Source organism: Antechinus flavipes, chromosome 2 (assembly GCF_016432865.1).
Source record: "Antechinus flavipes isolate AdamAnt ecotype Samford, QLD, Australia chromosome 2, AdamAnt_v2, whole genome shotgun sequence".
Classification (NCBI taxonomy): domain Eukaryota; kingdom Metazoa; phylum Chordata; class Mammalia; order Dasyuromorphia; family Dasyuridae; genus Antechinus; species Antechinus flavipes.
In genome coordinates, this window is record NC_067399.1 from 220,452,600 (window position 1) to 220,479,449 (window position 26,850).

Below are 26,850 nucleotides of genomic sequence, written 5' to 3' on the forward strand. Positions count from 1 at the left end.
GATACCAATAAAAGTTGTAGCACATAGGAGGTTGGGAATAGCTGATAAGTTCGAAATTTCAGATACAATTCAGTGCTCTTGCTCTAACTCTCTGTATGGCTTTGTATAAATCACTTCTCTCTGAAGCTCTGTTTCCTCATCAGGAGAGAAAGGGACCAAACTAGAGGATCACTAAGGGCTCTTCTGAGTCTAATATTCCCTGACTCTATGAAACTTTAATGTGTCTAAGTTAATTTTTCGTTTTCAATTCAGAAATCTCTTTAAAATTTTGCCATTTCTAATGAGGGTCACCATTATGGCCATCAATTATCTTCATATGGAGAAGTTTGGAAGCAGTGATTAATAGAAGTATAGTTGAAAATTTATATATTTCTTAGTTTAGCAAAAAGAAATTTCCTTTTCTCAGAATAGTACTTTATAGAAGGAGAGATATATTAGATAATAATGAACTCTGGGATTGGGATCAGAAGACTCAGGTTCAAATGCTGACTTTGTCATTTAGTATTTGTGATCTTGAGCAGATGCTAGAGGGTATCCTTCAGTGAGCCATGTGACTCTCCCATTATTAGTTGGCATTCAGTCATGCTTAACTCATCATGACCCCATTTGTAGTATTCTTGACAAAGATACTGAAATAGTTTGTTATTTCCTTCTCCAGCTCATTTTACAGATAAAGAAACTGAGGCACACAGGGCTAAATGACTTACTCAAGGTCATACAGCAGCAACTGTCTGGAGCCAGATTTGAATTCATCCTGGCTACCTGATTGATCTCAAGTAACTTGTCTTTCTGGGCCTCTATTGCATGAATAGATAAAATAGATACTGCCTTATGGGAAATTTTGTGAAATTCCATGGTTGCACCAGTTTGGAGATATGTGCCTTAGTATATCTGATCTCTAAGATATGGAAATGATTCCACATCCTATTCTGGTACCTTGAGATAACATGGATGTGATCCTGGGGTCCTGACCTCCACGACCATGAGGAAATGTTATGGATGGCTCTACACATCTGGGAAGGCTTCAACTAACAACCACCAAGAGAATGGGTGTTTATCTGAGAACCTGCCTGGCTAAATAACCAACAAAGAGGCTCATCACCATGTTGGCCACAAGATGACGATTTATTTCTCTACAACAGAATTCTTAGGCATGGAATTGTTTTGAACTATATGGATGAGAGAAGAAATATTCCTTCCCCCAGGTGTGATCTTAAATTTTTATGAACAGATAAAGGATGATGATCACTACTTAATGTAGGAGAAATGATACATAGACATAGAATTGGCCCATGCAAATGTTGGATCATAAAAATGATGGTTAATATTTATATATGGCATCCACTATGTGCCAGACACTTGACAAATATCTCATTTGAGCCTTAAAACAACTCTGGACTCTAGATACTGTGGTTATTTCCATTTTATAATTCAAGAAACTGAGGCAAACAGTGGCTAAATGGTTTGTCCAAGATCAAACAGCTAGTGTCTGAGGCTAGATTTTTCAGATCTTCCTGACTTCCGACCTGGCACTCTATCCACTAGGCTACTTTATCCAAGATGAAATCATTGTTCCTTTCAAAAACTTTTATGTTGTTATTTGCTTCTTTTACTGGACATTTGATTTGATTGTTGTGGAGAACTCCTAGTAGATAATTTCCTTATTATGAGTTCTGCAACATCATAGTCTTAAATGTGTCTGAAAATATGAGATTAAATGATTTGTTTGGCACATGCAGTCCTTCAAAATGAGAAGTCTCAGACGTCAAGAAATGGTTTAATAATCCTCTAAAGAAATTGTTATTCAATTGTGTTTGCTTATCAAGAAAGATGCTTCATGGAGTAACTGCATTACCTAGTAGACACTCATTGGCTTTGGGTTCAGTAGATGTGAGTTCACATATTATATTTCTTATTACCTCTATGACTTTGGGCCAACCACTTCACCTCCAAACCTCAGTTTCCTTATCTATAAAGTGACTGGACTTCTTCCCGTATCTAAACCGATGATTCAATGATTTATTCCTTTGAAGTCCAATTTTTATGTATATGTCATTTCCCCTCAGTAGCATCTAGATTTTTTGAGGGCAGGAGTTGTCGTGTTTTTTTTTTTTTTTTGTTTGTTTTGTTTTTTTAATTCTCTATTTCCTAGCACATACTTGATAAATATAGGCACTTAGTAAATATTTGAACTTAAATTTTTTAGGCAGATAATTCACAGACTAAAGTGATGACCAACACATTGAGGTTAGAAGAGCCCCTAGATTTGGTGAACAGAAATTGACATCTCCAGCAGTTCTTTTCATTGTGTTAAACTAATTTTCATCACCAGTGCTGATGGAAGGAAGTGATCCAAAATGTCCAAAATAGAGAACCATCACCTAATCATTCCTAATGGCTTTGGAACAGATCATGACTTTCTGGGCAGCAGATTCCTATTTCTAATTATGTTTCACTTAGATAGGAAAATGAATTGCATTTCAAATAATGTTCTGTTATATTCTGAGCACATATTGACTGCCAGAGATGGGGTAATGGAGAACAGAGCAGCCTGGTGTGGTAGGAATTGTGCTGAAATAGAAATTTAATTTGCCAATAACTAGCTAAGTCACTTCAAGTTCTGGGGTCTCACAAAATAAGTTTCTTGGGTTAGAGCATAGATTCTTAATTTGATCAAGGACCTATAAATTTGTATTGTGTATTTTGAATATTTTGGTAACTATTCTAATATAATTGGTTTCCTTTGTAATGCTGTGTATTTTATTTTATACACTGAAAGACATTCTGAGGAATCCATAACCCTCATCAGAAGAACTGCCAAAGGGGAGCTCCAGGATACAAAAAAATTGAGCCACAAGGCATTAGACATCTGTAAGGTCCCTTCTAGTTTTAGTATTTCATGACTAAAACTTTCTGATCAAGTGAAAAGATGAACAAGCCATCATTAAAGATCTGAGATGATTTACTTTAAATTAAGATTTTTTACTGAATCCCTTATACTTTTCCTTCTCCTCCACCACTAAAATAAATAGAGAACCTCTGAGCTATGAGGACCATATTCTAGCATATGTGTCCCAAGTGGGTTTCTTTGACACATTTCTTCTATCTTAAGTTGTGTTTAAAATAAGGGAGCAAAAGTCTTTATCTTCTATTTCTTCTGCACAGAATTATTCGTGTACATGTTGATTCTCTCTACAGAATGTGAAAAGCTCTTTGAGGATAAAGATTCTTTCAGTTTCGGTTCTATAACCCCAGCATCTAGCATAGTATCCGATACATAGGAGGTACTTAATAAATACTTGATGGTGGGTTAGTTTGGCACTCTTGAAACTTGGAGGAAAAAAACCACAAATAAACTCGTTTCCCTGAAGACCCAAAGATCTACTTTTGCCCAATCACTTAAGGATGTCATATCCTTGTTCCTGTATCATTTATTTTGTTCCTTCTCATTAAGGAAAGAAGGAAACCAGGCCAAAGTGGAAAGCATTTTCAAACTTTATTTACAACTGTCACAGTGACAAAAAGTAGTTTTGGAAAAAAAAATGCTAGTTTCTCCCTGAGCCTCAAAAAAGAACAGACAGAAGTTACAGAAAGTTCATCAAACAACAGGTATTTTTACTGTTTTTTTTTTTTTTTTTTGATACATTCAGTTAGAAATACACACAATTATCTCTAAAAGGGGAGGGGGGAACAACAACAACAATAACAACAAACGAAAACCCACAACAACACAGAAGCCAGATAAAGAGCATAGTTTCTCCAAGGGTAGATGGGATCAACCCAGTGGGCCTGAGCCTTCTGAAGATCCTGGCCTATCCTATGTTGGCTGTTGGCCCCTTTCCTGCTCAGAATTCCAAATGGTGGTAGAGAGTGATCTAAGGACCAGAAAGATAATAACCCACCAGCCATAAACAAACACACATACACAAAGTAGGTTTGTTATGCAGTGTACAAAAGCACATTTCATCACACAGCAAGACTGGGACGGATGATAACAGGTAGCAGATGGGGAGGGATAGGGGGCTGGATACCCACCCCAATGAGGGATTTGAAAAGATAAGGAGTCATTAGGTGAGTCCCTCACTCTCCCCTCCACAGAAGTTGAATGATGTTCAAAACTACAGCGGGGGATACACAACAGAGATGACTGGCTCTTTGCCACAAAACTACAGACAGAGAGAGAGAGAGAGAGAGAGAGAGAGGGGCAGGCAGACCTATCATGGGTCACCAGCAGAAAGTGCAGGGAATGGGTCATCTTCTCCCCCTCCCCCCTACCTGCTGGCCTGCTGCCATTATATGGACCTAAAAGTTATTGCCATCAATGTTTATAATACAAGCGGATGAGATGGGAGGGAAGAAGAGGGGAGAGATACCCCTCAAACCTGGTCCTGCTGATATATAAAAGCAACACCCTTCCCTAGCGCCATACTACCCATGAGGTATTAATTACAAATATATTACACTAAGTCCAAGACTAGGGGCTGAAATAGGACTGATTGGAAATAGGGAGGCAATAGTCAGGTGCCTTGGGTTCCCTTGTTATACCCAGGGAAAGCTTCAAAGCCTGATTCCTTATCACATGCTGCCTCTCTGCGCTTCTGTGGAAGCCACAGAGGATCTGGCAACAAGATGGAAATGTTTTTATACTTTGTTCTTTGTACCCTGGGTTCCAAAGTGGAGAGCCTGGCCATAGCCAGCTCCTACGGAGGCTCCTAATGTTCCCGTGTCCTGTGTCCTTCCACACGAAGGGCCAAGGACAGTGAAAGGAAGGAGGGAGTGGGAGCATTCGGGAGTCTTGAGGGGAGAACGCAGATCTGAATACAATATTCTTTCCCTTCTGGAGCCTCCTCAGAGCAGAGCAATCCAGGATAAGCCTCCCCCCTCTCCACCACACAATACCTACCTCTCCAGAACTTGGAAGGCTGCAAGGTATCTCATGACACCCTCTAATTTCCAACTTGGTCACAGTACTGCTGGCACTCGCCCTACCACGTGTCACCCCACTCACTCCCCCTCCTTCCCTCCTTCCCCAACCTATCCTCCTTTCAAGTCCCAGGTCATCTCAGCCCTCATGATGAGAAGAAAGACTCAGCTCCCCCTAAAAACAATACCAGGAGATAAAGAACTCTCTTCCCCTGGCTCCTCCACTTCTCATAAAAAGGAGAGAGAATATTCAAGGTGAAAAGTAGGCTGAAGGCCAATAGTAAGTGACCTAGCTAGTCAGACTGGCTAGAATGAAACAGGTGGGAGGAAGCAAAAGATTCAGCTCAGAGACTGCTACAGAGGCTTTGGAAGAAAGGGTTAATTAAAGAAAGAGAACCTAGCTATTCCCAAATCTCCCTCTTGGACTTGAGAATGACAAGAAGAAAGAGGAACTCTACCCTGTGCCTTTCATCCTGAGAAAGGCAAGGGACCCATGCTGTAGCCCTCTTATCCTCCCCATGCTCCTCAAAGGGACATGGGATGCCAGGGCACCAAAAACAAAAAGGAGCGGATACTTTGGGAAATGGACCCAGAAAGTCTTGCCCTCCCCATCTACAAAACAAAAAAACCAGATACACACTGGGAAAGGTCCTCTGTCAGAGGAACATGGAGATCAGGGCTAACAGAGGGGAATAAAAAGGAGAGAGGAGGCCATCAAAAATATATATGCTTGTCTGTCTCACAGCTCTTTTTGCCCTTGCCTCCTCCCTTGTTAATTCACTCAAACACTCCGAACAGAAACAAAAGGGGAAAAGAGAATAAATGGGAGAGATGATGACTCTATCTACGGATGTACTTTTAAGCCAGCACTAGTCCCCTTTGATTGCTTTCTGGCTGTAGATCTTTGCTCAGTGTCTTCTTAAAACCTTTATTTTCTCTTATTTCTGTCATTTGTTTTCTTGCCTCAGAACAGTCCTTACTTGCTTTGCCTTTTACCAACCCCCTCCCTGGAATATCACAACTCCTCAAGACTACACAGAGTTCAGATAGTGATCTCAAAGCAGCAGACACTTCCCCAACCCCAGTTAAGTGACTTCCTTTCTCAGAAGGCCTTGCTAATTTTTGCATTGAGGACTCAGCTGCTGGACACATTTCTTTCAGAAAAAAAAATATACATATCAAAAAAAAAAAAAGAAAAAAAAAAAAAAAGAAAAAACCAACCCAGTGATCTCGCAGGTGCAAAATTGAAGCTGTCATTGGACATTTTCAGAACTACTGTGGCTCACTCATTTTCCACCATGATGGGAAAAAAATACAGTTCAGATGTATTTTTTTTGCCCCCTTTGGGTGCTCTCAAGAGATTTACTGCTCCTTCTTCTCATTCTCTGTTTCTTTACTGGTTTCTTGCTCATCTTCTTGGACCAAGAACTCCTCTGGGGGCCATCTTAGCTCCCCACTCTCCACCTCTCCCTCTGTGGGCTCCACCACAATGGAAGGCAGGCGGTCCTTCAGCTTGCAGTAGCGATCAAAGTCTGAAGGATCAGGGAAGATCTGAAATGAGAAAAACAGGGGATGAGGTGTAAGGGAGAAGTGAATGTATTAGGGAAATTATAGGGGTGCTTTGGGCATTAAGGTCCTATCAGACAAGGATGAAGGAAGGTGCTTTCCATCCTCTAGTGAAATATTCATTTGGGATGCACCACCATTTGGGAGGGAGTACCTGCATAGAATATTTTCACCTCCATTCTTTAAACAAATGAGGTCCAGGTGTTATCACTCCATAGGCACTCCACTCTCACACTACAAACTATAGACCAGAAAATCAAAGAAAATTTATAAATAGCCAAGGATCTGGATTAGAGTAACAAGCAAGGGTGGAATGAAATCCAAATCTCCATTTCTACTCTGTGGTAGCCTCCAAAGTTTGACCATTGAATTTCTATAGCTATCAAAAAGTTTGGCTCAACAAGCTATGGCCCAGGGATGTTATGAAATTTTACTGTGCTATAAGAAATGGTGAATATGATGAATATAGAAGCATGGGAAGACTTATATGAACTGACAAAAAAAATAAAGTAAGCAAAGCTAAGAAAACTATACTCAAGATGACCACTAAAATGTCAAGTGGAAAGAACTTGAATAGAACAACTGAAACTAAGTACTTTGAGAGTGACCAAACTTGGTTCCATAGAAAAGATATGAAAAACAGCCTTCCCCCTTCTTTGCAGAAATGGGAAGACTTTAGCTGTAAAATAGTACATGTTAGTCAGTTTTGCTTGGTTAATATACTTTAATTTGGCTTTCTTTCTTTTTTTATTCTTTGCTATAAGGGATGACTTTGTGGGAAGAAGGGGAAAAGATACAGAGGAAAATGTAGGAAAACAAAAGATATCAACAAAATTTATTTTTAAAAAAGAAATTTCAGGAAAATAAAAGGGTTTCAGGTCTTCATAGCTTCATTCCTCTCCAAACTCTTTCCAGAGTCAAATCATAAACTTCTTGAAATATAGAAAACACTGTTTATTGTCAGCAGAATCTATTTATTTCAGAAAGAAACTTAGGGTCATGAAAGGACTTTTGCAATTTCCCCAAAGCCTCCTTTTAAAATTCTGGGCTGATTTCAATATCCATTTGCTACATACTGATGAAAAAGTTCTACAGATTGTTGGTCTGATTACATGTCATAGTCTGGCCTATAGACATTCTTCATTCACTTGGTTTTTCCCATATAGATAGTTAAACCAAACTTTCCTGAGCAATCTTAGATATCTCATTGAGAAGACTCTGCAACATTTGGAAGCCTAATGCTTTGCTAAGAGGAGAATCTGGAGGATCTCACCATCTTCAAATTTGTGCTATTCTTGATTGTTGTGTTGTGAACACTATCATATTACCTTTCCCTATTGTCCCATGGAGGAGAAATCTTTTCTGCCTACAACTATAGTTGAAGTTTACTTCTACCACTAATTAGCAATGGGTCACAGGCCCCATCACTATAAATACCCCCTTTTCTACTGAGGATTTTAAGAACTATCCACCTCAGGGAATCCTTTCCACACCACTGGATGAATGATTAACTATTTATCCCATAAAGTCCTATTGACAAGGATTAAATCTTAAACCAGCTGCACAACTCGTCAACATTAAAGATTTAACAAGCCTCATAAAAAGGCAGTGTAGCAGCATTATGGAGGAGGAGAGGAGAGGGAACATTCAGGGAAAAGAAGCAAGGAATCTATGTGTTAGATGAGGGTTCCCGAAAGTGATTTCTCTACTTTCAGAATTATCTCAATTGTTGAAATTATTTAGAACTCAGCAGTACTTAATAAGCAAAGTAGAAATCATTGCATTGAGGACAATGCAAAAGGAATTATGCCTTTTCTCCTTCATGCTGAAGTACAGCCTTTTCTAAGGTGAGAGGTGAGGAAAAGAGTAACAGGGAAGGTAATAGGACCCACAAGGTGTGAGAATAAGGAAGTGAAAGGAGAACAAAATAAATTCTATTACTTGATCTCTTTATAAACAAACCCATTTCATAGAGTCACAGAAGGAAAGAAAATATCTGGTTAAGATATTTAATTTGACCCCAGCTAGTGATCTCACTGACTTTCAGGTAAGACGAGCAGTTTCCATAGATGTCGAAGGCTTGAGTCAGTTGAAAAGACTTTTTTTTTTTTTTTAAGTTGCCACCAAACCTTCAGACAATAAAAGGGATCATTCAAATCTACGAAAGGTTGCATGGGGTTGGGAATATCTCCTAACTAGACCTCTGCAAGCCAATCTAGACCACAGTGCTTCACATTCCTCATCCTCAGCAGAAGGATCAAAGATGCAGATAAATTCCAGGACATATTCATTGCATAAGAGGGAGAGGCAGAAGAGACTTTCATTTCCTTTTGCTCATCTTCTGGGATATTATGAATTATGACTTATTACATCCCCCACCCCCACATTACTGGATGTGAAGTACAAAGGAAAAAGGGAGGAATAAAGGCCATCTAGTACATCTGATTTGATTTCAAGCCTGTTCCAGCTAAAATCAGATAAAAGATGAAGAGAACCTAAGAGATAATATAATGGACAGTCAGGAAACCTGAAAGCTGAGCCCCTCCCTGAAAACTCTGATGGAATGATCTTGACCACATCACTTATTTCTCTATGCAAGATCCATCAGGACTCTTTTCTTGTCTCCAGTCATGCTGAGCTAAGTTACACTGAGCACAAAATTGAGTAATGAGCAAGCAGAAAAAGAGGGCATTAATGGAGAAAGAAAATGCAATCAGGACAGACCACTTCCCAAATAGTCCAATGTCACTTTCTCCTGGAAAAAAAAACAAACCAAAACAAAAAAAAAAAAAAAAAAAAAACAAAAAATGAACGAACAAGTTATGGCAACTTCCCTATGGTTTCTCACTTCCTCCTGCCTTTTCCCCACACTGAGGACAAGCTGTTGGTATAATGTGTATAAAGCACTTTGCAAACCTCAAAATTGATTGTGAGATTTAAGCAATAGATATATGTGAGTTAATTAAAATCAGAAAAAGATGATTAAAAGATGTAGAAAGCTACAATACATTTCTATTATTTTTTAATTTGAATTTATTTTCTATGAAATAGTACATTTAATTCTTAGCTGGAAATGAGTCAAACATTTAAATAAAATGTCAGGTACTAGTTGTATTATTATTATTATTATTATTATTAGTAGTAGTAGTAGTAGTAGTAGTAGTAGTAGTTGCTGCTGCAGCAGCAGGAGTAATAATAGCAGCAAAAAGAAAAGAGAAAAAAGACATAAGCTCCCTGAAGGAAAGGATTGTCTCATTTTTGTCTCTGGAAACCCATCTCCTAGCACAGTGCCTGAAACAGAGAGGAACTTAATAAATACCTGGTGAAATGATTACCTTTGTTAATGAAATCAGTGAGCAAAATTTACCTTTTAGTGACTTGAATGAAAAATGCCAAGCTTGATATAAACTTGAACACTTCCAAGGTCTGTGAATTGTGGATGGGTTTAAATTATTTTACATTCACATCATGACTTGCTCTGGTGGCCAACCTTCTGGCTGGGCCATGGAGGGCAAAGACACATACAGGTCATTGCCAAGCCTGTGTGGAAAACCCCAAGCTCTGGTGGTCTCTCAAGAGCCTGGACTCATCCCTTCCAGTGAACCCCAAAGGAAGACTTCCATGGAGTCCACAAAACTGCCTCCTTTTTGACGGCAGCCAAGCTAAGGCAACAGCTCATTTCCGATCTCTAAGCGAGAGGCAATGACACTAATATACTGTAATTAAAATAACTGAACAATAACATTTATCCCAGGAGCTGGGCCCTACTGCATGGGAAAGCTGTCTCCAGGGACTTAAAAGACTCTGCACTGCTTCCTTGCCAGAGAACTTTGCTCCCTGGGTTGTTCAAAGGAGACTTCGGGATTTTTTTTTTCTTTTAAAAAAAGGTTCTAAAATTTGCTAATTCTATTTTTTTAAGTGGGGGGGGGGGGGTTGAGATTGTGTAATAATTGAACTGCTTCTTGGCCAGAGTCTCCCAGAAGAGATCTTATCATCAGATTGTACCAATGTATTCTTCTTGAAAAAGGGGGGCTCTACCCTAAAAAGGGGAGGGAGAAGGAACAATCCTCAAACCAAAGAGCTCAACATTTCCTTCCAAACAAACAGAAACACTCCTAACAAGCCACTGAGCTGTTGGCTGCCAGCACAATCTTATCTCTCACAGCTGCTGTGAGAGAGGCTGACCCCAAGGAGGTCGAGATTTTTCCACTAAGTCATGCTTTTTAATCATCAAGGCAGCAGAAAAATGAGAGATTGCAACTGCAGTCTTAAGGGGTGTGGAACAAATATATAAAAAGATTCAAGTTGGATTTCACATGACATGTGACAGGTAGGGACTAAGGGTGGGTGCAGTGGGGCTGGGGGATGGGAGAGGGACCATTAAGCCACCCAGACTCTCTGTTAAATGCTGGGGAACAAAAACAAGAGGGAAGCAAATACTTAGCTATCCCTACACCCCTAGAAGGAATCCATTTCTAGTTACACTTCCTCCTCTAGACAAAAACAACTCAAAGGCATTGCTATCCCCATTTTACAGATGAGGAAACAAATTCAGAGAGATTAAGGAACTAAGTAACTTCCAGCACCACAACTCATATACAAGGGTGGTAAGTCTGTTTCAAATCCAATTCCAGGACAATACCAGTTCCAGAGAGCTGGACTGGCTCCTTCCACAATTCCTGGAGTTGTGGTGCTTAATTAGGGATTGTAAATCAATTCATGGGATCATAGAGGCCTTCCCCGTCCTAGCCACTTTTCCCCCAGTAGATGAAGAATCTTAGGGTTAGATGGGACCCAAGGTCATGGGCCCAAGATTCCAGGATCTCGGGCTCCAAGTCCAGGATTATTTCCCCTTTCCCCTAACCCGATATCACTTTGCCTCACAAGGTATGCTCAAAAATGGTGATAAATGCCCAACTCTGGCTCACCAACAAGCTACAATTTCCCCATTTTTCCAAACACTCAACACTAAAGTCCGAGGTAAAACCCTAGAGAGGCAAGCTATTTCATGTTACATAAGGGAGAGGGGATTTTTCAGGGTTCTGAAATTCTGGATAAAAATGAAGGCCTTTTACATGTAATTGGGAAATACTTAACAAAATAAATAAAAATAATTTAAAACAAACAACAACAAAGAAAACTCAGCACAGCCCCAGATAGAAGGCAGCTTTGATGTTTCCTCTTTCATAATCTAAGTTGAAGGGGAGACCAATGAAATTATAAACACAACACAGTAGAGGACATTTCTATATCTCAAATATCTGTTGAATGGAAATTTTACAGCTGAGATACCCAATTCAGAAACATTTGCAAATCTTTCTTTTACCCCAAACAGAAGTGAAACTAGGGTGAGATAATCAGTACTTTGTCCCAGGGTGACAGCATTTGTATTCCATTTTCAATGTAGAAACAAAAGAGCCAAAACTAGCACTTAAGTTTTCATGCAAAAATGCACACATGGGGACACATACACACAGAGAATGAACTGCCCCAGGTACCAAAAGGGCCAAAAAGGCACTGCGTTCACAACCATTTCAACAATCCCTAGAGATTAGAGACCTCTAGAGAAAGGAATTTGGTGGAGCTAAGAAATAGAGTTTGGAAACTAAGAGTTAGTCATCGGGTCACTTTTCTTAGGTGTAAAAGTAGCAAGTTTGCCATCTCCCATTTCACCCATGGAGGGGAAGTGAAAGGTGATATTATGGTTCTAAAGGGCCCAAAATTGGGGGCCTAGCTATCATCTGTCTCTCACTGAGCCAGGTGACCTAAACCTGACTTACTGTGGGGTGGGGAGAAGAGAAAGATATTTGGCATCTCGAATGGAAAATGTTAGTGATTCTGGTAAGACCAACCCTCCGCTTGTGTGTGCATTTTGTGTTTGTGTATAGCATCTTCATCACCCTGACAAACACACGAGCTGGCCCACTACAATGAGAAAGGAGTGGTCTGCAAAGAGCTGAGAGATTCTAATAGGGAAAGCAGACACCAGCTGAGGAAGAGATGAAAGGTAGTTAACTGGACACAAAGGGCTAATTACCAGCTCTGCAAGCTGAGACAGCAGTAGCCTGCATATTCTGCTCTCCCTGCTGAGGGTAGAGGCAAAGGGAGAGGAATGGAGGCCGCAGGGTAGGCCAAAGCCTCATAATAAATAACTAGTCTGAATCCCGAAGGGTTTTGGCAACCAAAACACCAGGAGTGACTTCCTTTCACCAAGCCTGAGGATAAAAAAGAAATTTTCCATGAAAGCCAAAGGGTCCCACAGGCAAAAGTGAACTCTCCTGAGGAGAGCAGATTTTGTCCCTAAGTAGGCAGCTCTAACTCAGGAAAAGTGTGGCTCAACTACCTTCCGAAAACCCCAAGTGTTTGGCTCGGACACCTGTCTGTGTCTCAGATCCCCCCCCAGGAAAGGTCAAGAGAGCTCTGTTGATTTAGTCATTATTTGAGAAACAGGTTATCCAAATAATCATAGACTCAGAAGGAACTTCAGAAGTCATTCTGTCCAATCTCCCCACTTTACAGATGTGGGAATGAGAGAAAAAAAGAGGGATAGTAATTTGCCCCCAAACAAAGTACCCAGTCTTTTGACTTCTAGACAAGTACCCTTTTTTCCTGAATCAATATGGTGCTTTTTTTTTTTTGCTCTTGCTGTTGATCCCTAAAGAGTATTCTGGCAGCTTTTAATTAATGAGAGCCTAAAGTGTTCCACCAGAGCTTGCTGGTTCATGTCTGTCCATCCCTCACTGCTATATCTGGCCTTGAAGCTCATTATGTATCTTTCCATTTTTGTCTACAATAAAAAAGTATTGATATGAATAAAGCTGCCACCACTTCACTTGATGAGGAGGACACTTAGACCAAGAGAAACATTAGAATTTTACACAGCACTGGAACACAACACTTGGAGTATTCTTGACAGCCATTAATAATTATAGAAATTTGTTTCACCTCCTCACCACTGACTTCCACTGTTTTTTCCATTATAAAAAAATAAAAATGCAGTAACAATCTTTGTTTATCTACTTCTTCCTAGATGAAGCTGACAATAGATAGAAACATAGCTGCAGCTTAGAGTTAAATTAGTCATTCAAAAAAAAAGGCTCCAAATTTTCTTCCTTTGTGTATTGCTTACTCCTCCATCCCACTACTTGCCCCCCTCTCCCCCCCAATCCATGAATGCAAATTTTGAGAAATCCCTTCTTCTCTCCTTTGGAATAATAATGGCATTTTGCAATGGAACCATCAGGAGGTTGAATGTGCTTTGTCTTTGGGAGATCAAAGAGTTAAATTTAAAGACTAGAATATAGGGGAAGGGAGATCAAGTCAACAGCTATTCCTTTTCCTTTTCTTTATTCCCTCTCCCTTTTCTCTTCCAGTTTCCTGGGCTGCAGATAAAAGGATATCTGCCTCCTCTCCATTAGAGTTGGAGGCTAGCAACTTCCTGGTTCTCCTGCTAAGACTTAAAGTGTTTCAGCCTCAAAAATCAAGGGAAAGGAAATGCTTTGTGTTAACTTCATTTTTCAACGATTTTGCAAAGCACCTTTCAAGCACACACCCATCCTGTGGTCTCTCCACTCAAAGCTCTGCTACCCCACAGAAAATCATTAGGAGAGCTAAACTCCAACCAAATGTGTTCATCATGTAACTAATGGATCAGTGAGGGCACAAGAGCTTTGAAATGCTCATAGGAATTCTTCCAAGTTGCCCAGATCTGTGGGAAAAGATGGAGGCCCTCTATAATGAATTGCTTTACATCAGCCTTGACATTGGCCTCCCCTCATAGATGCCAGATCCAATTCCTCGGGGCCTTTTCTGGAAAGTCCTAACCAAGATTATTGCATCAGGCTTTCTGCTTTAGGTCCTTTTCCCTGATGTCTTATTTAGTTTAGTTTATTTTTAATTTTTAAATGTTATTTTATTTTATTTTATTTATTCAAAACTTTCACTTGACCCTGTGGTCAAGTAGTAGCTAATTTCTCTCCTCTCTTTTGATGCTTAACTCTTCAAGTCTGTGGTCCATACTTTTTCACCTTCCATCCCTTCTTAACCCCCCAAATCTGGTTCCCATCAATTCAATCCAAATCAACAAGCATTTATTAAGCATCTATTTTAAACCAGGCATTATAAAGACAAAGTGAAACAATCCCTGAGCTCTTTTGGGAGAAATCAACACAATAGTAAAATCAAAAATAAAGTAGATACAAAATAATGGGGAGCAGAGGGTAGGTTAGAGTACGAAAAAATGAGATAGAAAGAAGATCAGGAAAAACCTTGTTTAAAGGTGGCTTTTGAAGTGATCCCCAAAGGGATCTTGGGGTTCAAAAAGGCAGAGGAAAGGAGGACAGTGACTTAACTGGGAGGTGGAACATTGTCTACTGTTGTCAGGAACAGTAATTTGGCTAGTTTGGCAAGGATGTAGAAAAAGTAAGGGGGAGGAATATGAAATAAGTACAGAAATATATGTTGGAGCCAAATTACAGAGCTTAAATGTCAAACAAAGGAGTTTGTATTTAATTCTAGAGGTAAGAGGACTGAGGGCTACTACTCAACAAGCAGCACTCTGATGTGGAGGTCAGATATATGCTGTTCTTTGCTAAAATTACTCTTTAAAATCTCCTAATAACATGCTTTTGACTAAATCTTCTTAACCTTTCCACTGTGGTTGTTGGTGTTTAGTGGTCTTAATGTGTCTTAATGCACCACTTGAGGTTTTCTTGGCAAAGGTATTAGAGTGGTTTGACATTTCCTTCTCCAGTTTATCTTACAAATAAGGAAACTAAGGCAAACAAGGTTAAGTGTCTTGTGTCTGAGGATAAATTTGAATTCAGGCCACGGTTCCACCTAGCTTCTTCCCTTTCCCCATTAAACCTCATCTTTAGTGACATCTAACTGCCCTTATTTTTTTCTGGAAGGGCTTTTTCTCTCTTGACTTCAGATATTGCACCTTCCTAGTTCTCCTGTTTCTCTAGTTTCTCTTCATTTCTTTTGCTATCTTCTACTTATTCTCCCAAACTTTCAACTAAGGGTGTCTAAAAAGTTCTTCTTTAGCCCACTATTCTTCTCCCTTCACTTTATTCCTTGAAAAATATCAGGTTCTGTCATTTTTCATGACAATTGTCATGTCAACTTTAATTCCTATGTTAAGGACTCCCCCGATTTTTGTTCCAAATCTTCACCTTTCACTTGAATGCAGCCCTCATTTTCTGCCTGCCAATAGAGACATTTTCGCTTGAAGAACTCTCACTCATAACCAAAATCAGACTCATTATCTAAATGCAAGATTTTCCATTGGGTTCAATGATTCAATTGAAATCAAAATATAAGACAGAGGAGGCCTGCTCATGCCCCAGTTTATGCAAAAAAGATCCAGCAATTTTGGTTACCATGAGTTTAACATGAGTCAATAACCTGGCTCTTTAAAAAACTGATGCAAACTTAGGCTGTGATAAAAGAAGTAATATTGTCACTACTTTAACAAGCATTTAAAGTGCCTACTATATATCAGTAATTATAGTAGATCCTGGCATCAGAAGATAAAAATCAAATAGTCCCAGCTCTCAAATAACTTACATTTGATGGGGAGAAACATGTATATTGAAGTACAGATGTTATTTTGGTCTAGACTGAAAATTCAGTGTTCATTTTACTACTTCATGTAGATAAGAGCATAGACTTTAATGTGTTACCCCCAGAGGGCAAAATTAGAATCAATGGGCCAAAGTTACTAGGAGGAGGACTTTTACAAAATTGAATTAGAATAATTAGATTGTCCCACAAATAGGATAGGTAACTTGTTGCATAGTGATTTCCTTGTCACTGGAAGTGTTCCATATGTCATAGATGATGTAGAAGGAAATTATGTATTAAATTGGAGGTCTGATTAAATGACCTCCAAAATCCCTTCCAAATCTATAATTCCATTATTCTTTTTTGTTTTTTAAATGGGCACAGTCTTGAAAATTAATAAGAACTGTCAAGATTAGAAACATAGGTCTTAGATATTGGAATAATCCTTTCCTCTAACCTCCATTTTGGAATAAAAGTATAAAGTTTTTTAAAAAGATACACGTGTGGTGGGAGAGATTATAAAAGTAAATGCAGTATTCATGACTTAGCATTTGCTATATTTATGAATATAATAGGCACAGTTCAATTCCAAGACATATTTTTTCATGTTAACAAGAAGCAGTATCCTTTTAAAAATAAATTCTGTAGTATTCCATATTTACATAGTATCACTAGGCTATTTGCCTATTGCAGTGCAGCCAAGAGCTATAAGTTAGCTTTTAATGCCAAAAACCAAAATGCCCACAACACTATTCTTCCCAAGGGCCAATTGGGAGACTGGAGCCAAAGGTGTTTTTGGTTTTGTTTTTTAATTTAGTATTCCTAAAATGAGAACAGAAGAGACGTGATTCTTGGTTTGTGTCCTCTTAGGACTGCAACTTTACTACCTAGAACCCAAGGGAGCATAATTTCTGGTCTCATTTGTAGTCCCTTGAGCTAGTTCTATAGCATAAGGAAAACCAAGATAGTACAGAGGATTAAGACCAACAAATGGCCATATATTAAATTATATTGCATCCACTTAGTACTAGCAGATATACTGAAATGATGAAATTGGTTCTACATTGATCATAGCTACTATGCCATCTTCAAGCACAATTAAAAAAACAAGATAGAGAAATATATCTGGCCATTTCAATCAACCATGATATTACCAGTGGGAATCCTTTATTCACTGATAAGATATTAACCTCTACCATGTCTTGATAGATGGTTAAATAAGTTTCTGTAGTCAAAATAATTAATCACTGGGGATTAGCCTCTCTAAACTTAGCTGGGTTGGTCCTTGGATAGCAGTTCTTTATTGAAAAATTTATTTTCAAAGTCTTTCTAAGAGTAACTAGAACTTCAATTATCATAAGTATAGCCTCGAAGAACCCAGGGTCACCTATAGGCAATGATGAGGCAAAAAGATACTTAGATTGATGAAAGACAGATAGATGATAGAGACATATCTATCACACACACATGTAATAAGCAGCCTCAATAAAGCCAAAGAGACCAACAAGATCAGATTTGTAACTGGAAGGGAATTTATAGGTTATCTAGTTTAGCCCTCTCATTTTACAGATGGAGAAACTGAGGGCTATTCTGATGAAGTGACTTATCCCAATGTTATCCAGGTAGCAAGGAGGAAGAACTGGCAATTGAATGGAGGGCTTTTGGCACTGAATCCAGCATTCATTCTACTATACTACAATGCAAATATTTCTTCCAAAAAGAAAATGCCATAGATAGATAGAAAGCTATATAAATATGTTTTCCTAATGAGTAAAATTAAATGTTTTTACTACTTTTATCATTATTACATAAAAACTGATAAATCTGAGTTAATGTGAAATACCTAAAAGTAAAATCAAATAAAAATATTGTTGGGTTTTTAATTTTTTGGTTGTGTGTATATATGTGGTTTTTTTTTTCCTTTTTTAAGATCTCTATTTACAAAACTTTTCTACTATTACTGTCTCCATGGACTTTACTGAAACAATATATAGTCAAAAACACTTTTGTGAGCCTAATAGCCGGAGCTTTCAGTGCTTCCAGTGCTGTAAGCTTTCATTTTTTTACAATCAACCTCTCACTCAAGAAGCCACGAAAACTTTGACCTTCCCCAAATCCACGAGTTAGGACCTTTGAGCTGGTCAGCCTTGGTAGGAGCCCTAATAATATGGAAAAGTAGTATATTGGGGGTGGTAAGAAGGAGAGAAAGCATTTTAAGATCTTTAAAGCAAAGATGCAAAAATAACACTAGCTACAGTAATAGCTACATTTCTGGCTACAGTCCACACAAAAGAACACAGGAAAGGAGGCTCTGAGTGTCTCAATATCTATATTAAAGAGACAGGGACTTCTAAGAATGATGTTCTTTTTGATAATGAATTACCAGTTCAGATTGCTCCACTTAAATCCTGGAACATCACCACCTTCCCTATTAGAACAACCAAAATGCAATTGTCAACACCCCAATGTTGAGGTGGAGGAGTAAAAAGTTTGAATGAGAATATCTGGGGTTTCCTTTTTGATTGCCAGCTATAATCACCAAGCCATTGTCACTAGAATGTTTTCTAAATAAGACATTTACCAGAATACTCCTAATTCTGATTAAAATACTCATTTTGGGTAGAGAAAGCACTACTTTGGACCCAAAAACAAATCTTGAAATTCTTTAAAATTGGTCTCTAGGAGAATGTCATGAGCTCTCAGTGAACTAGCAGAGATATGATCGAGTTTGCTGATTAAAAAAAAATCTGTTTCTCTTTTTGGTGGTCTTGGGGTTGAGGAAAGGACAGATGGGGAGAGAAGAGAGCCAGCTGTGCATCCAGACAAAAATGCCCTAGGCTGCCAGAGCTAGAGAAGAATGAACCTTTTCCCCCTGGAGAACATCTTCCTCTGACATAAGAAGCATCTGAAACCATCAGTCCCATGGGAATGAGTGACTGTCTTCAGATCCACAAGAAATGATTTTAGGACATATCCCTGAGAGATCATTCCAGGACATTCATTAGACACCCAAGAATAGCTCTTGGCTACAATCACAAGATCTATCACCCAAACACATTCCTCCTCCCTTTCCCCTGTAGTCCTCCTTCCCTCTTATTCAAGTTGGGAGACTGGGTCAATGACTGGAAGAATATGGTTATGAACACTAAGTTCTATATAGTTCTTACTCTGGAGCCAGGAAGTTTATTCAGATTGTTTATTCTTCTGGGGGCTTACAAAGGTGCACCAATATTCTCAGTACTAGCAAACTAATGTTAGAATAGAATTAATCAGTATCTACTCACTACAGGCAGGGCACTGTACTAGGTATTTTGGGGAAATAAAGAACAATATCAGCCAAAACCTAACTAACAGTACAGACATATATTGGAAAAAATTAAGTTCTGAACCTTGATTGAAAGAATTGAAAATAAACCCTTCTCTGGATAAAGAGGGGGTACAATATTTATATGGAATGGGGCATGGGCTGTCAAATGCGGTTAACATGTTGGGGGATTCTACTGAATTGTGCTTCTTTTTATTATAAGAAAAGGCTCTCTTGAAAAGGGTCAGTAGTTACTGGGAAAAGATAGGGATCTAAAGGAAAAACATTGGTAATTATTTAAAATGTTTAAATTCATGCTTTTATGAGCATTCTAGTCAGTTGATATTTGAAAGTTATAATAAAGTTATAGCTTCTAAATGGTAGAAACATGTTAATGAGAATGCACTCTCCCACAATAGAGTTATCTTTACAATTCTGAAAGTCATTTGGAGCCAGGTAGGGGTACGTTTGGGAAAGGATTTGTTCTGCCAAAGGGAGTGCAAATGGAATAAGTCAGCTTCAGCCAAAGAGAGAATTTGGGGAGAGAGCTAGCTAGAGTCAGTGCCATGACTAAAATACACTATCTTTCTAATCAGCTGGCCTTCTAAAGGAGGATGAAGTTATAGACTTTAAGTGGTTTTCACATAAATTTCCAATGGATAAAATATTGACAAAGTAAAAGCTGAGAAATAAAAATTTTCCCTGCTTCCATCAAAAACTCATTAGTGCTATTATAGATAAGTGACTTTCCCTCTTGGTGGCCCAGTTTCCTTGACAAGAATAGGGTCTAATGTTGTGGTAATGTTGTAATGTTTGTAGGGTCTAATGATAATAAATTGTAATTTAAGTTAATTTATTATGTATAAATTATTAATAGTTAGAAATTTTATTTTGATCATTAATAAATGTTTATTAACTTTCCAACAGTAATGCATGCTTTTATCACATTTCAATTTACAAAGTGCCTTCTTAAGCGTCCTGCTGAGATATACTGTAAACATCATTATAATTTTATTTTATAATTTATTATACCAATTAATTATCATTATTATTTTATGGATCAGGAACTGAGATTCACCAAAGTTAAATGACTTGGCCAGGACCACACAGTTAGCAGTAGCAAGATTCAAAACTAGGTTTATTAATTAGATGGTCTCTTGTTCAAAATGGTACAGAAAAAAATTAAAAAATTTCTAAACTCCTTTTCAGTTATCCAGTATTTGGGGATTATTTCACTTTTTTTTTTAAATCTCTAGAGCCTACCACAGCACCTAGAACAAAGTAGGTATATAGTAATTGCTTGTTGGTTGATAAATTATGATTTGATGACTATAATACTACTGCTCTTGACTAGGAAAAGCAGCAGAGCATAATGGATAGATTACCGAACTTAAAATAAGGATGGCCTAGACTCAAATTCTGCTTTAGATAATCACTTGTTGTGTGATGCTGATTGGCAAGTCATTTAACTTCTCAGCCTCAGTTTTCTTATCAATGAAACATGGGAGCTCTTAGTGGCTTTTATCTCTAAATTTGTGATCCTATGATTCAAGGTTTCCCCACTGAATCAGTTGCTAAGAATCCCAAGGAAGACAAACACTAGATATCAGCCACAAAGGAATGTTCATTTTTTAAAGTGAAAGGGAGGGTTAACATAAAAAGAGCTTATGCATATAGACCACTACCTAATGTCTCTCTTGAGAATTCATTCTCTTCTTCCTCAAATATACACTCAGACTGAATTACCTTTTTTGGTCATTTAGTAGTAGTAGAGGAAAAAATTCTGTGGTAGTCATTTTCATCAAGCATAACATCTGGTGGTGGAAATAGAGTAAAGAGGAAGAGGTAAAGAGTAGGAGGAATTAAAAAATGTTGATATTCTACTGAAATGCAGGTCCCTGGATGAACTTTTCCTGCCCACACTCCTAAAACTTTACTGAAGCATTCACATGTTCCCTTAGAAACTAATGGCACAGAGCCTTTTAGATGTTAATTATGGTAGATTATTTTCTGATGGCCAGAGGATTGTTTCCTCTACAATGTCATTGAGCAGTGATTTGCTGAAGTCTTTGGAAGACTCAATATGTGTGTAGCACTGGGAGCTAACTAGGGACATCAAAATCATGATCACCTCATGCTTTATTCATCCACTCAACAATCATGGGCCATTCCATAAACCACTGTGAGAAAACGATGATCTGTTACTCAACAAGCCCTTTTAAATCAGAAGGCAGAAGCAAGAGATGTTCTTTACCTCCCCCTTTTCTCCTTTTTCCTCTCTTCCAGAAGCTAGGATACCCACTTGGGGGGAAAACAGACCCTGAGTAGAGAGGTTCTCTTAGGAGGAAAAAAAAGAAAAGAAGGAAGGGGAAGAGAGAAAGGGAGGAAGGAAGGAAAGAAAGAAAAAAGAAACAAAGGAAGAATATGTACACTATATGCAATCAAGACATCCTGAACTTTTTCTTCTATGATCCATTTGGAAAGATTAAATCATACCCATTTTTTAGTCTTGTCAAAATTTCCTTTAAGTAAGGGATGAAGAGAGCAATTAGGCCGCACAGTGGATGGGATACTAGATCTGGATTCAGGAGTTCAAATTTGGTCTCAGTCACTTACAAGCTGTGTGACCATGGACAAGTCCTTTAACCCTATTTGCCTCAGTTTCCTCATCTGTAAAATGTGCTAGAGAAGGAAATGGCCAATCACTCTAGTACCTTTACCAAGAAAACCCCAAATGGGATCATGAAGAGTTAGACAAGATTGAAAAAATATGAAGGAATGTCTTGACTATGTCTCTGAAAAGGGGAAGCAATGCTTGTCCAACAGGTCCAATTACTATGTGTTGGATCCTCCATTGAGTTCCTGAAGGCAGGGACCATCTGTTTTCTAGTACCACAGGGCTTTGTACATAGTAAGCGCTTAAGAAATGCTTTTTAGAAAATTACTCATCCATCAAATAAGGAGTGTCTTTCCTTAAAAACACATTTATCAGTAAAAACAGCAAGGATTTATATGGTGTCTTAAGTTCTGTAAAGCACAGCACATGTATTATCTCTGGAGCTATTACAATCTCCATAGTACAGATAGAGAAACTGAAGCCATTCAACTAGTATATGTCTGAGATAAGATCTCAAAAAATCCAATACTCTTACGCACTGATAGATGCCTCATCAAGGACACATCACTTCTTCCTCTAAAAGATACCCTCAAAAAAAGAGTTTCTGAATGTGAGCCATAAATGACAGAGTAAGATTTAGTTTTGGTGTCTCAGAGTGATCAGAGAAAGACAGCAAAGAAATATCATGACCATAGGATGACCAATTTTGAACTGAAAAGAACCTCAGAACCCTTGAGTCTAATCTTTTCATTTTGAGGTAACTCAGACTTGGAAGAGGTTAAGTGATTTTTCCCAAGGTCAACACAGGTAGGAAGTAATTGGGGCAAGCAGAGCACTGAAGCTCTTTGATTCTGGGTCCAAAGCTCATTCCACATGTAGGGCTCTCCATCTCTCAGTCATGCAATGCATTAGCAGAAGGATATGTGGAGAATTATCACTCTTGGCTATTTATAGTTTGTATTAGAACCTCTGCCCCTCTGGAGAGGAAAAGGTTATCCAATGGAGAAGGGGGGCTATAGAAATGCTAATCACAACTAAGCAACAGGGAAAAATAGAGGATAACAAGACAGCTGGTGTCCAGGAGCCAAGGAAGGAGATGGTGAGAAAAAAGGAAGTTGATTAAAGATTGATTTCTATCTGGCTGCAGGAGGGGCTACATTGGTGGACTTGAAAAGCATCAGCTAATCAAGAGGAAATTCCTCTATCTCAAGCCGGTGATCCTAGGGAAAGGAGAGATTTCTCACTTAAGAGAGAAAGATCAGGCCCAACTCAGGGGAGCAGGGAAACAAGCACTAAATCAGAATACGGACAATTTGGGGAGAAAGAAGTGTCAAACTGAAACCCAAAGTTTCCAGATAGAACCAGCAGGCTCCCCTCAGAATTCACTCATCTCAGAGGAGGCTAGCAAGAGAAGACAGTTTTCCCAAGCATTGGTGACAATGTAGGGGGTGAAACAGAAAGAAAACCTCATCATTTTAGACAATAAGTCAAGGAATTCTCTCACAATATAGTTCAGGTAATCTTGCAGTCCATTGGTGTGCTGCCACTGTCACTATGGACAAAGAAAAGTAAAGTCCAAAAGGGAAGATTAAAGGCTTGATATTGATGGCTAAGGAAAACCAAACCTCTGAATCCTTCAATAGCAGCAGCAGAAAAGACAAGAACCAGCTAAGGGGAAAACTTCTATTTAGGGATTTCCTGTCTTATTCCAATATGCTTTTAATATGGAAGGGGAACTTGTCACAAAGCATCCTTTTTAATTAAGCTTTATTTACTTTGTAAATGCACCTTAAGCACAGGGCTATGGAGGGGTGATTGTCCTAGCCCTCTGGTTCAGGAAAAGAAAACTAACTATGTGGGAAGGAGAGAAAATTGATTTTTGTTCAATTTAAAAAATTAATACAATAATTTTTTTAAAAGGAAGAACACTGTCTGAGTTCCTAAAGTATGGAAAGAAATTCCATAAAGATATGAGGGACTATCATAATTCATGTTTTCCTGGTAGGAAAAAGCAAGATACAGAGACCTATAGATATAGGGTATACTTTCTGGGTCCTTTAACTCATTCCATAAGTCCTGATGCTCTTATTTCAGTATTGACAACTTGTTCACTCACTTCAGGGGGAGTATGATTGACACTAAATCAATGTACAGGAAAAAATTCATTTGATCTTATTTTTTTTAAGGCACAAAACACCAACCTATCTTCTTATAACTGACACTTCCCTATCCTTACTCTACTTAGAATGTTTTCCTCAATTTCTCCGTAGGAATCCCCAATTCCCTAAAAGATAAATACTCAAATTGTTCTGGTTGAATTGTTTTAGATTCTTCATGACCCCACTGAGTGGTCTTTTTGGCCGAGATACTGAAGTGGTTTGTCGCTTCTCTGTTTTACAGATGGGGAAATTGAGGCAAACAGGGTTAAGTGGCTTGCCCAGGGTCACACAGTAAGTGTCTAAGGTCATATCTGGACTCATGAAGATAAATCTTCCTAACTTTAAGCCCAGTATTCCATTTACTGTGCCACCTAATTGCATTATAAAGTTTAACTATCTCTTCCTATAAAAGTTGTTTTCCTATTTGCTAGTTATTAGAATTCCCTCTGTCCCTAGAAGATGTCTCAAAAGTCTTCATGAAATTTTAAGTTTTAAGAGCTCAAAATTGCACAAAGATTTTGGGACAGCCTTTATTTTGTATTACTTATCACTTAATTTGCCCTCACCCCTATGGAATAGAAGCTGCTTGAGGACACAGGCTGTTTCATTTTTTCTTTCTTTCTTTCTTTTTTTTTTGTCTTTATATCTCCAGCAGCTACAATAGTAACTGCCATATAGTAGGCTTTGAATAAAATGCCTATTGAATCAAAAACCACATTAACTGATCAGGATCAATAAATATTTCTCACCTAAATAATACAAGACAGTAAAAGGTAAATCTCTGGAACCTTTTCCACTAACGGGCTAAGATATCCTCCTCTCAGCAGGAGCTGGTGACCAGAAATCCAGCGTAGGGTTAGCTCTGGAAATCAGAAGGCAAGGATTCTAGTCCCTTACATATGACCTTGAAGCAAGGTTGTACCACAGTGTCAAGACTCCATTTCTCCATCTGTCAAAAAGGGATTAATGCCTGGCTTCCAGAAAGCTCATGGGACACTGCAGATGAATGACAATGGCTCTCAAACTCTTTTAGTTCCTTGGAAAAGAGACACAAGATAAGTCCTACATACTATTATTATCCTTAGGAGGAATGCCAAGTGGAGAGTTAGCTATGAGACTAACCCCCCTCTTCCCCACCCCTTCATCCTCCACTCTCCGGAAAAGAGACCAGGAATGCAAATGAAGGAAAGCCTTTAGCAAAGTGTCATTTTTGGCCAATCACAACAACTCTGGCGGAATTACTTTTAATTAACCAGCATATGCTTTGAGCGGGTTTTGAGGAAATTGGTCATACAACATTTATGAAAACACTCGTTGTCTTATTGAGAACACTGTGGAGAATGTGAAAGAAAAACCAGGAACAGGTCAGAAACTCAGGAGGGTCATTTTCTCTCTCTTTTTTTCCTCCAAACCAGCCAGTTAAAGGTGGTCTTTCCAAAAATTGCAAAAATAAACATTTTAAACCTAATAACAATGTTTGAAATTGCTCTTGGAAGCACTGAGTCAGGGAGAGTTAAAAGCCATCTGTGGCTACCAAAATGCAAAGTAATAGTGAAAAAGGAGAGGCAGTTAGGTTGTGTAATAAATAAGAATATGAGACCTTAAATCAGGAATATCTGAATTCAAATCTGGCCTCTAGACTCTTACTAAGCTGTGTGATTCTAAGCAAGTCACTTAACTCTTATTTGCTTCAGTTACTCATCTATAAAATGGCAACACACTAGAGAAGGAAATGACAAACTACTCCACTATCTTTTTGTAGAAAATTCCACAGACTAAAATCATTTATGAATGAACAACAAGAAATGGAAAGGAAGGAAAAATCATACTACTAACTAGCTGAGAGAATGTATGCAAGTCATTTCCCCTCTGGACTTCATTTTCTTCATCTGTTCAAATGAGGTAGTAGGATCAAATGATCTTTACACTTCTAAAATTCTCTGTCTCCACTTACACGGCCACCAGGCTAGTTTAGGTCTCTAATACCTGTCTTCTGAACAATTACAATAGTCTCCTACTTGGTCTCCCTGCCTCCAGCTCATTTTCCACATGACTGTCAAATTAATAGTTCTCAAGCACAGATCTATGCTATTGTCCTGCTCAAGAAGCTTCCATGGTCTTAATTGTCTCTAGGATTAAATGCAGACTTTATTGACTGACATTTTAAGCCCTTCACAATCTGACACAGGACTCTCTCTCCAGACTGATATCACATCATTGGTCTCCTGGTTGTTCCTACATAAACAGCATTCCATATTCATTGCCTTGGCTTGGCACATGTTCTTACCTATGTCCTTCTTTCTCATCTAAGCCTCCTGGAATCTCTATCACCCTTTAAGGCTTAGCATCTGTGCCTTCTCCAACAAGAAGCCTTTCCCGATTCTTCCAGGCCTCTGGAACTCTTCCGCTTTCCCCAAATTATTTTTGTATACTCTGTTTATATATATATGAGTTCATTTTCCCCCAACGGAACTTAAGCTTCTTGAAGACAGGCACATTATAGCTGCTTAATAAGTACTTTTGGAATTAAACAATCCTACATAAATTCCATTGAAAGATTTTGTGATACAATCTAAGAGAAAACAAAGTTAAAAGAAAACCTCACTGGTGACCGCAAAAAAATATTCAGTATGACTCACTGGCTAAGAAACTTGCAACCCAAAACAGATATAACTTGAGAGCATTATTGCTCTTCAGTTGTTTTCACTCATGTCTGA

General features: G+C 38.5%; 1 protein-coding gene across 2 annotated transcripts in view; it reads right to left on the minus strand.

The window, feature by feature from the left end:
• Positions 1–3,477: 3,477 nt before the first annotated feature.
• LBH (LBH regulator of WNT signaling pathway) overlaps positions 3,478–26,850 on the minus strand; it is a 31,893-nt gene continuing 8,520 nt past the window's right edge. For both annotated transcript variants that reach the window (XM_051976204.1, XM_051976203.1), the window contains exon 3: positions 3,478–6,474. In XM_051976204.1, coding sequence (XP_051832164.1) covers positions 6,286–6,474 — 189 coding nt within the window. In that variant the 3' untranslated portion in view covers positions 3,478–6,285. The remainder of the gene's footprint in view (positions 6,475–26,850) is intronic.